Source organism: Solenopsis invicta, chromosome 4, assembly GCF_016802725.1.
Source record: "Solenopsis invicta isolate M01_SB chromosome 4, UNIL_Sinv_3.0, whole genome shotgun sequence".
NCBI lineage: Eukaryota > Metazoa > Arthropoda > Insecta > Hymenoptera > Formicidae > Solenopsis > Solenopsis invicta.
Window position 1 is genome coordinate 11,411,091 of NC_052667.1, and position 11,575 is coordinate 11,422,665.

At 57.7% G+C, this 11,575-nt stretch overlaps 1 protein-coding gene across 1 annotated transcript; it reads right to left on the reverse strand.

Annotated features, from left to right (window-relative positions):
• Positions 1-4,316: 4,316 nt before the first annotated feature.
• LOC113005456 lies at positions 4,317-4,709 on the reverse strand. Its single transcript, XM_026141063.1, has one exon. The coding sequence runs from the start codon at positions 4,707-4,709 to the stop codon at positions 4,317-4,319; it is 393 nt and encodes a 130-aa protein (XP_025996848.1).
• Positions 4,710-11,575: the final 6,866 nt, after the last annotated feature.

Sequence of the window (11,575 nt, forward strand, 5' to 3'; positions counted from 1 at the left end):
TTGGGATCGAAATCCCAGGGTAACTCACCTGATCCTCCTCTTGTGAGTGGGGAGATATCTTTCTCTCGCATTGTGACTATTGAGGGATCTCTTGTTCTCTGTGTCTTTCTATTAGCTCGCATTCGTGGCTGAGTCTTTCAGTTTATATACACAATCTCTTTGGATAATTACAAGCGTTAAGCTCTTATCCATGGCTTTGTTAGTCGTCGTCGATTTTTAATGAGTAATCAAGCCTTTCCCCATATTATGCTTAGAGAGTTGCATTTCAGATTCAACAAACCGGCAGTGACAATCATATTGAATTGACAATGACTCAACTAATAATTCATTAGAAAGATGCGCTTTTTGTTGTTAAAAGTTTTCTTTTTTATTGTATTGCTGATGATGACTCCAAAGAGAGTCAAAACAATCGAATGTAAAAATTGTTAATACGATTAAAAAATATTGATTTTGCGCAACAATAACCGCGCCTGACTCTCACGTGCCTCTATTGATTACTAATTTATGATTAATTTTTCAATTATAGAAATAGTAATTATTTTCAGTCAATCGATTAAAATAATTACAATTACATAAATTGTCTAAATTCAATAATTTTATTTATTAAAAATTTAATTAATGCCCAAGATTTATTTTAAGAGAACTAAACAATTTTAAACAATAATAAGTCGCACCGGACTACTGAAATTAAATATGAGGAGATTTATGTTAGTCACAGCGGTTTTTAGTGCTGAATAATATTAGATGTACAACTTTGCTTCCGCCGTTTTTTTTCGACATTTGAAGCATTATTGTAAAAAACTGGTTATACATTTACGATTTAAAATATTGTTCATTGCTGTCCACTACTTTCCCCCATCTTTCAGACACCCGTTTGGACACAGCTCGATTGGACACCAACCAATCATTTTGAATTATCAAACCTAACCTAACCTTTTTTTTTTTTATAGTTGGGAAACGCCTTTATGGGTCCCCGGTCCTGTGGGGACAGGAACGCGGGGTATGTGAGACTCGTCGACCTGACTAGCCGATATACTCACTAAAACCCAATTTTTCCGGCATCTGGGCTCGGGACGGATTACGGGATCGAACTAAGCATGCACCGCGATCCGTCCTAGCCCCAACGGGTCCCCGTCCGAGAGCAGGAACCCCCCTCCGGAGTTAGCGGCCAAAGCTCGACCGGAATCGAGCCCCAGCCGCCCGAACCGGGAAGCTAGGAGTGCGCCGGATCCCCCCGGAGGAGGGCCCTAGTACGCACTCCCGCATCCCAAGCCCCGAGACGGGGCAACTACCCCGCCGCTGATTCCGCCCGAGGCGTACCTCCTCAACAGTGGAGAGGGTAGGGCCCTCTGTCCGGTCTAGCCGGCGATGTGAGAGTCCCCCCTCCCCACTGTTCCTTCTCGGCTCGACTCAGACCCCTGGGGGGGGGGGAGCGATGAGCCGCGCCAGCGGGCTCTCTCGGCGACGATAAATGTCATCGCGACAGATGCCGTCGCCGGGACGCCGGCGAACTCTAGCGGGCAGGGAGAGGTCGGCGGAGCCCACCTTCATCCCGCTCTGTCCTACCCACTGAAAAGGGTGGGTGAAGAGGGAGGGGGGATCCGCTATTGTTGCCGTGGATATACCCGCCTCTGTCTCCCCCCCCTTCGTCTCCTTTCCGGTGGGGCCAGAGGGTCGTTCTCCCTCTGTCTCTCCGCCTCCTCCTTTCGCCTCATGACAGCGAGGCAGAAGGAGTTCATCGCGTCCCAGCCCTCGGGCCCGTCTAACATCTTCCTCACTATAGCAGGGAGGGAGAGGTCCACCCCTACCCTGTCAGTGAGGGCACGGCGCTCTCCGGTCCATGCGGGGCATTCCGCTAGTGTGTGCTGCGCCGTGTCCCTCTCTTCCGGGCAGTGGAGGCATTTTGTGGAAGCCTCCCGCCCAACCTTCTCGTGCAGGTACTCTCCGAAGCAACCGTGCCTGGAGAGCACCTGCGTCGTGTGGAAGGAGAGACTCCCACTTCTCCTCCCAACCCATTCCTCAAGGACGGGCCCGAAGGCCTCTATCACCCTGAGTCCGGCTCTGGCGGGAAGTCTTTCCCGCCAGTGCCGGATCTCCTCTAGACGGGCCGCCTCTCGCCTCGCTGTCACCATGCTATGCGTGACCGGCTCGCCCCTCTGGGCGAGCCCCTCCTTCCATTCGTACATCTCGGTCAAGAACCAGGCCACGTACACCCAGGGGGTCGAGCCAGCTAGCACACATGCCGCCTCCCAGGGGATGGTGCCATACGCCCGCGCGACCCTGATGGCCATTCTTCGCTGTCCTCTATGCAGGAGTCTGCAGTTCTCTGCAGAGGCCATCAGGGCGTCGCACCATACGGGTGCACCGTATAGCGCTATAGAGCGCACCACCCCCATGTAGAGGCGGCGAACCTTCTCGCATGGGCCCCTCAGGTTGGGCATAATGCGGCTGAAATTGGAGACCGCATCGCCCAACCTGGAGGCCAGTCTCTCAAAGTGGGGTTGAAAACCCTATTTCGAGTCGAGGATCAGTCCCAGATATTTTATCTGGGACTTCACCTCGACTCGGGTACCCTCCACCAGTAGCGACTTATATCGCGGCCTTTTCTAGCCCCCCGAACCAGATGGCCTCGGTTTTTTCGAGGGCCACCTTTAGGCCCAGGAGGCGTATGCGTCTCAGTACGAGACTGAGGCCTTCCCTGGCCGTGCGTCTCGCCTCGCCCCAGGTATCTCCGGAGATGACGACCAGGGTGTCGTCGGCGTAACACACCAACGACACCCCCGCAGGGAGGTGGAGGTCGAGTGCACGGTCGTAGCCCACATCCCACAGGATCGGTCCTAGAACCGATCCCTGTGGCACCCCCCTGCTGACCATACAGCGCATGGTGCCGCCATCCCGGTCCCGGCACGTGACCACCCGGTCGCTGAGGTAAGCCCCAACCAGCTCTTCCAGATAGGGAGGGACGTTGAATCTCCTGAGTCCTTCCCTAATCTTACCCCAGGGCAGGGTGTTGAAGGCATTGGCTATGTCCAGGCTGACAGCCAGCACCACCCTACCCCGGGATATCGCCCTCTCGACCCGGGATTTCAATCGCCGAATAGCTCCGACGGTTGACCTCCCGGTCCGGAACCCGAACTGATTGTGCGACAGGTTGGGGCCCCCCGACTCCAGGTGGTGCATGAGGCGAGACGCCACCACCCTCTCGAGGAGTTTGCCCACGTCTGCCAGTAGGCAGATGGGGCGGTAGGCCGAGGGGTCGCCCGCGGGATGACCCGCCTTGGGTATGAGGACCAACCTGGCCTCCTTCCAAGGGGTGGGGAACCGCCCAGACAGTAGACATCTGTCAAACAGTTGTCTCAGGCGGTCCCCCAGAGCTCGCAGGGCTATAGCGCATACCTTCCCGGGAATACCGTCCGGGCCCGGAGCGGTATTCTTCCTCTTCATTCTTTCTATCGCCCTGTCGAGCTCCTCCCTGGAGACCCTGAGGCCCTCGTCCCAGGCTATCCTGGCCTCTATGGCAGCGGGGTCGTCCCGCGCGCGATTCACCTCCTCATCGTCCCCCGGGAAGAGTGCGGACGTAACGTCGCGCAGGAGATCCGGATCGAGAGTTTCTGTCGTGGGGGGCGCCGCTGGCCGGAGTTTATTCCTGACCAGCCGGTAGAGACGCCCCCACGGATCTCCATTCAGCGTTTTAAGGAAGTCCCCCCAGGCATTGGCCTTCGCTTCCGCAATGGCTGCCTGGAGGGATTTCCTAGCCGCTCTGTATGTTTCGTACAGAGCGGCCGCCGTCTCCCGATCCGAGTTCCGTTTTCGGCGGCGGTGCCTGGCGTAACAACGACGCGCGGAGTTGCAGCTTTCATGAAGAGCCGCAATCTCCGGCGTCCACCAGTGCACCGCCCTCTTCCCCTCCCGAGGGGACGACCGGCGGCGAGGCATGGCCGCGTCGCATATCTGCGACAGGGCCTCCCCGAACCAGGCCGCCTCAACCTCCACGTCGCCCTGCCCCTCTGCCGGGGGCTCCTCCCATGACTTGGCGATGGTAGCCGCATGCGCCGATTCGCCATTTAACAGTTTTAGGGCCCATCTGGGAGGAGCCCTCGCATCTCTCTCGGGATGGTCGGGTCTGAGCCTTCTAGATCCCGGGGAGGAGACCTCTATCACCACGTACCTGTGGTCGGAGAGGGTCTCCTCGTCCGAGACCATCCACCCGCTTATCTCTCGGAAGGCTTCCGCCGAACCGAGGGTCACATCCACTACAGAGCTCCCGCGCACTGACACACAGGTGGGCTCCGACCCCCGGTTGACGACGTGGAGGTCTAGCGCGACAAGCCAGTCCCCCAGCATCTCGCCCCTCGTGTCCGAGACCGGGGAGCCCCAGTCCGCGGACTTTGCGTTGAAGTCGCCCGCAACCACGACCCAGTTAGTATTCGGACGTAGCCGACGGACGACCCCCCGATCTCGTCCAGCTTGGACTCAAAGTCCTCGGGCGAGATGTTGGGGGACACGTAGACCCCCACGAAGGCCCGACCACCCCAGAGGCAGGCGCCGTAGTCTTCGCCTCTCTCACCGGGGACCAAAGAGGCCCCGGCATCGTTGCTCCCGGACACGATAGCGACCAGCCCCGCCGTGTCCCCCCTCCACCTGGCTTCTATGGTGGGGACGGCGTAGGGCTCGGCCACTATCGCCAACTCTATGTTCCACTCCGCCATGGTTTGGACCAAGAGGTCCTGTGCCCTGGCGGAGTGGTTCGCGTTTGTTTGGAGGAGGCGATGACAGACCATTACAGTTCCATGTCCATCGCCTTCTCCCGGCTACTGACTTCCCTGTCGTTCGTTCGTGGATCGAAATTCGATCCCGCCTTCCCGATGGTCGGTTGGCCATTTTTCTCGAAAGCAGCCCCGTTCCCTTCATGCGGGTTTGGCGGGGCATTGTTGCCAGTTTCAGGGGCGCGGGTGCTCCCTGGTCTTGTTGCTGCTCTCTTTTCAGGTGTGGGCGGGTTGCAGGAAGGCCCACCGAGCCTGTGTCCTGCCGGCCTGCCCAGGTCGGCGCAGAGTGGGCAGTTCGGGTCCTCCACGCAGCGGCTAGCTACGTGGCCGTCGCGACCACACCGGTAGCACCGACCGCTCCTGTCTGTCGCCGACTCACAGTTCGCTATGGTGTGGCCGGCCCTAAGGCATTTAAAGCACTGGGCGGGTCTGGGCTTTAAGGCCTCGACCTTGGCCATGACCCAGCCCACCTGTACTCTCCCTGCCTGCGCCAACTTCTTGGCCGCCGCTGCGGGGCATCTCACCCAGACTGACCCCAGGCCGCCCTTAGGGCGTCTGATGTCGCCGACCTGTACCTCCCAGGCGCCGCAGCCGCCAACCCTGGCCATTGCCTCCGCGACATCCCGGCCGTTCGTTAGGTCGTCTAGTCCGGTCGGCCGAAGCTCAGCGGCCTTGACCGGTCTGGCCACATTCACTTCTTCGGCGCTAAGCTCTAGTCTGAGCTTCGCCGCCAACTCATCAGCCTTAGGTTGGCTTTCATCCCCGGGGATCTCATAGATGATGGCCCCCGTGATGGCCCTTCTCGGTCGTAGTGACGCGATGCCCATGCTGCGAAGATCGATTTTGTCTCTGATCTTCGCAAGGGTATCGGCCACACTGACCTTCGTTTCGTTCACTGCGGTGAGGACGATCGCCGCTCGGTTTGGCACCTTTATCTTGTGTTTCTTCTTCTTTTCGTTTTCTTTTGCAGCTTTGATGGGTTGCGGTGTCCTTCCCGCAGGCTTTTGAGCCTTAGCGGTTTCTCTCGCCTGTTTTCGCTTTTCTTTCCTCCCAACCACCACCGCCCAGGTCTCCTGGCTGGCAGGAGCCTGTGGTGCAGCAGCGGCGGCAGGGGCGGGAGCAGGGGCTGGTTGCCTCCTCTCCGATTTGCTCGCCGCCTCGTTGGCCTTGGCACTGGTAACAATGGTGCTTGGCACAATCTTCCTCCCCGTATCTTTGGCGCTGCTCAGGGGGGGGTCACCACGATTTTTCGGGGAGAAGCCTCTCCTGTATCGCGTCGATTTTTGCGTCAACCCTTGCGAGCATCGCGTTCAAGAACGCGTCCCACTGAACGTCACTCGTAGAGAGGACGCACAGAGGGGCTCTCGACTCAGCGGTTGGTTTTCCCTTCGCGGTGTTTCTCGTCCCAGTGGTTGGTGGTGGGGGAGGTGGTGGCATCGCTCTTGCCGACGGGGGCTACGTTTGGGGGGGGGAGCCGCCCCTGCATCCTCCTTGTCCTCCTCTTCTGAGGATGACGATGAGGATATTATCTTCCTCCCGCCTTTCTTTCTGTCTTTTGTGGAAGGTTCCGTGGCTACCACGGACCCCCCTCGCTCAGGTTGGCCTGTGCGGGTTGGGTCAGTGGCGCCCCTCTCCTGGGCTACAGACTTCTTTATGATTTCTAGTTCTCTCTTGAGCAGATCTATTTCCTTCCTGAGCCTGTCATTCGAGGCCTGGATGCGGCGGATCTCCTCGTTAGTAGACTCTTTTTCATTATCTTAACTGCCGTTTCGGATAGTACGGCAATTTCTCTGAGTGTCTTTTGGGTGGTGCCTTTGACCCCTTTTTTATATCCGGCCACCTCCCTGAGGCGAGCCATCCCGTTTTTTACCTGTTCTTCCAGGTCGGCGACGGTGAAGTTGTTGAGGTCTACCGTCCCATCCCCTTCTTTGGGCTTAATTCCTAGCAGGCATTTGGCTGCTGGGGTCTCCTTGTTTTGGCGCCAGTTTCTCACCATAGTGGCTTCCGCCTGCTGAATTGCGTCTTCACGCTCTTCCGCGGATAACGTGCGCCTTGCTTTCCTGGCACTATTTGCTTCCGAGGTAGAAGGAAAGCCCGCTTTCGCTCTTCATTTCCTGCTCTTGTTTGTGGCCGTCGTGGCCGTGCTGGTTTCAGTCCCAGTAGACATATATTCGTCATCGCCATCGTCGGCTAGACCGTCCACAAAAGGCACAACCGGCACGACCACCTCCCCGGTGGGGGCTCCCACCTCGATCATTGGAACATTGCTGAGGCCCGCACTTTGGCTTCCTGCTTGTGCACTACTGAGCATGAAATGGCCGAGTTCAGGTCTGCCCGGGAGCGCAATCTAACCTTTTTTTTTTTTTTTTTTATAGTTGGGAAACGCCTTTATGGGTCCCCGGTCCTGTGGGGACAGGAACGCGGGGTATGTGAGACTCGTCGACCTGACTAGCCGACATACTCACTAAAACCCAACTTTTTCCGGCATCTGGGCTCGGGACGGATCGCGGGATCGAACTAAGCATGCACCGCGATCCGTCCTAGCCCAAACGGGTCCCCACCCGAAGGCAGGAACCCCCCTCCGGAGTTAGCGGCCAGAACTCGACCGAAGTCGAGCCCCAGCCGCCCGAACCGGGACGCCGGGAGTGCGTCGGGCCCCCTTGGGAGAGGGCCCTAGGTACGCACTCCCGCGCCCCAAGCCCCGAGGCGGGTCAGCCGGGCAACTACCCCGCCGCTGATTCCGCCCGATGCGTACCTCCTCAACGGTGGGGAGGGTGGGACCCTCTGTCCGGTCTAGCCGGCGCTATGAGGGTTCCCCCTTCCCACCGTTCCTTCTCGGCTCGGCTCAAACCCCCGTAGGGGGAGCCATCAGCCGCGCCGGTGGGCCCTCCCGGCGACGACGCACGTGACGCCGCCCCCGGGAGGGCCCCCAGCGAACCCCAATGGAGCGGGAAGAGGGCGGCGGTGCTAGCCCTATTCCCACCCCCACCCCTCCCTTAACGGTGGAGAGGGCAGGGCCCTCCGTCCGGTCTAAGCCGGCGCAGTGAGGGTCCCCCCTCTCCACCGTGCCTTCACACACGCACAAGCACCTCTACACCTCTACGCAGACCGTTTAAGGGGGAGGAGGAGGCCCCTGCTGCTGGTGCTGCCGCAGGTACCTTCTACGTCTCCCCCCCCTTCTCTTCCTCCTCTCGGGCGGGGCGTCCGGCGCATCCTCGCGCACCCGCTCTGCCGCCTCCTTCCGCAGCATTACGGTACTGCAGAAGGAGGCGAATGCGCTCCATTTCTCCGGGCCGTCGAGTATTCCTCTCACCACAGTAGGAAGGGAGAGGTCAGCCCCCAACACTGCCACCAGGACACGGCGCTCGTCAGCCCATGCTGGGCACTCCTCCAAAGTGTGTTGCGCCGTGTCCCTGGGCTCCGGACAGTGGTGGCACCTTGTGGTGGCCTCCCGTCCGGTCCTCTCGTGCAGGTGCTCCCCGAAGCAGCCATGCCCGTTGAGCACCTGCGTCATGTGAAACGAGAGGCCCCCACGACCCCTCCCCACCCAACGATCGAGCACAGGCCCGATCGCCTCCGTGACCCTGAGTCCGGCCCTGGCATGAGGGAGCCTCTCCTGCCAGTGCCGGAACTCATCCCGCTTAGCGCGGGCTCTCCTCTCGAGAAGCGACTCGTGCGCCGCCGGCCCGAGTCCGCGGGCGTGCTCCTCTTTCCAATTATACATCTCCTCTAGGGAGCACGCCACATACGCCCACGGGACCGAACCCGCGAGCACACAGGCCGCCTCCCGCGGCACAGTGCGGTACGCTCTAGCCACCCTGATGGCCATTTTGCGCTGTGCGCCATGGAGCAGCTCCATGTTTCTTGTGGAGGCCACCAGGGGGCCGCACCACACCGGCGCCCCATACAGCGCGATGGAGCGCACTACCCCCATATAGAGGCGGCGCGCCCCCTCGCCGGGGCCGCCGAGGTTGGGCATTATGCGGGCAAAACCTTGCACCGCAAGGCCCAACCTGGCGGCCATCCACGCCCAGTGTGGCCCAAATGTCCAGTGCGAGTCGAGGATCAGCCCCAGATATTTCATTTGGGACTTCACCTCGACCCGCACACCGTCCACCGGGATCCCTCTCCACGGTGGCCCTTTCTCGCGAGGCCCCCCAAACCAGAGGGCCTCTGTCTTGTGGATGGCCACCTCCAAACCGAGTTGCCCGATCCGCCTAAGAACGAGAGGCAGCCCTGTCGCCACTCTGCGTCTCACCTCACGCCAATCATATCCCGAGACGACCACTAGGGTGTCGTCAGCATAACATACTAACGACACCCCAGCGGGCGGGTGCAGCCCCAGAACGTGCTCGTAGGTCACGTTCCATAGGAGGGGCCCAAGCACCGAACCCTGCGGCACCCCCCTACTGACCACTCTGTGCATACACCCGCCGTCTCGGTCGGCGCAGATGATTGCGCGCCCACAGAGATAGGCCCCGATCGCCTCCTGTAGATAGGGAGGGACCCCCTTTCTGCGAAGGCCCTCCCTAATCTTCCCCCAGGGTAGGGTGTTAAATGCGTTGCGTATGTCGAGGCTGATCGCCAGCGCCACCCCACCCCGGGAAACCGCCTTGTCGACCAGGGATCTCAACCGTCGTATCGCGCCGACGGTTGATCTCCCCCGTCTAAAGCCAAACTGGCAATGTGCCAGGTCGGGACCTATCTCTGTCATGTGTGTCGTGAGGCGAGACGCTATTATCCTCTCAAATAATTTGGCCACCTCTCTGATCAAGCAGATCGGGCGCTCAGATGAGGGATCCCCCTCGGGCCGCCCAGCCTTTGGGATTAGGATTAGTCCGGCCTCTTTCCACAAGGCCGGAAACTGGCCCGTCTGGAGGCACCTATCGAACAGGCGCCTCAGTCTGTCACCGAGGACGCTCAGAGCGATGGACCATACCCTCCCCGGTATTCCGTCGGGACCCGGGGCGGTCTTCTTCCTCATCATCCTGTCCACCGCCCATTTGAGCTCACCCTCGGTGACCCTATGCTCCTCGGACCAGTTTGCCCTGCGCCCGATCTCAGCCGGGTCGTCCCGAGGCCGATTCTCCTCCTCCTCATCCGCCGGGAAGAGGGTGGACAGCGCAAGCTAACCTAACCTAACCTTTTTTTTTTTTTTTTTTTTATAGTTGGGAAACGCCTTTATGGGTTCCCGGTCCTGTGGGGACAGGAACGCGGGGTATGTGAGACTCGTCGACCTGACTAGCCGACATACTCACTAAAACCCAACTTTTTCCGGCATCTGGGCTCGGGACGGATCGCGGGATCGAACTAAGCATGCACCGCGATCCGTCCTAGCCCAAACGGGTCCCCGCCCGAAGGCAGGAACCCCCCTCCGGAGTTAGCGGCCAGAACTCGACCGAGGTCGAGCCCCAGCCGCCCGAACCGGGACGCCGGGAGTGCGTCGGGCCCCCTTGGGAGAGGGCCCTAGGTACGCACTCCCGCGCCCCAAGCCCCGAGGCGGGTCAGCCGGGCAACTACCCCGCCGCTGATTCCGCCCGAGGCGTACCTCCTCAACGGTGGGGAGGGTGGGACCCTCTGTCCGGTCTAGCCGGCGCTGTGAGGGTCCCCCCTTCCCACCGTTCCTTCTCGGAACCTAACCTAACCTAACCTAACCTAACCTAACCAACAGAAAAACTCTATGCATCGGCTGCTGTGAGTGGTGGTGTCCAATCGGTACTGTGTTCAATCCGGACTCTTTTCGGGCAGCGTATAAATCTCGCGTTGAAAAAACTGCTCATCTTTTGAGGCAATCACGTATCGATCCAATTTTTGACTTCTTTATAAGAATGAAAGTGCTGGTCAGCCACGCTGTGTGCCATTAATCGAAACAAATGATAGTCAGAGCCAGTCAGAGAAAGCAATGTTTGAAGAATATGGGTGGGGTAGGACTTTCCATTTCAACGTTTCCAAGTATGTTTTGATCGACTTTGCGACATGGGGTCAAGCATTGTCATGTTGCAAAATTACTCTATCATGTCTCTCATTGTATTGCGGTCGTTTGTCTTTCAATGCTCGGCTTAAATGCATTAATTGTTTTCGGTACAGATCGCCTGTGATTGTTACAGACGGTTTTAGCAGCTCATAATACTCTACGCAGAGCTGGTCCCATCAAATACAAACCCATTTTTCGTCTCCGTCTTTGTCTTTCAAGCAGCTGTTTGCAAATAAACAAACGCCGTTCAACATCTCTTGGCTTCAAGTCGTACGGCATCCAATTTCCTTGTTTTTGAATTATTCCCATTACTTTTAGGCGTTTTGAAATAGTTTGTTTCACTCCCAATGATCCTGCTAATTCTTTTTGCGTTTGACACGAGTCTTCATGAAGTAATGCCTCCAATTCTGCATCTTTGAAAACCTGTTCTCTTCCACCGCCATGCCGGTCTTTGATGTCAAAATCACTACTCTTGAAGCGTTGTAACCACTCACGACATGTTTTTTCACTAATAGCAGTATTGTCATAAGTATTTGAGAGCATTCGATGAGGCTTAGCCGCATATTTCTTTATATTGAAGCAGAAAATTAAAAGCTCCCGTAAATGACGAGAATTTGACTCAAAAATTGACATTTTCAATTGAGAATAACTTTACAATTTAGACACAAATCGACTAATGTTTTGATAGGGTTATGTTGACAAATGCCCAAGTTTATTGTATAACATCTACATCTGTTTATTTTTGGAGGGTCCCGATAGCGCAGATCCCGATAGCAAACAAACCACTCACAATGGCAGATGCCTAGAGATTGACATTTTTAATTGAGAATAACTT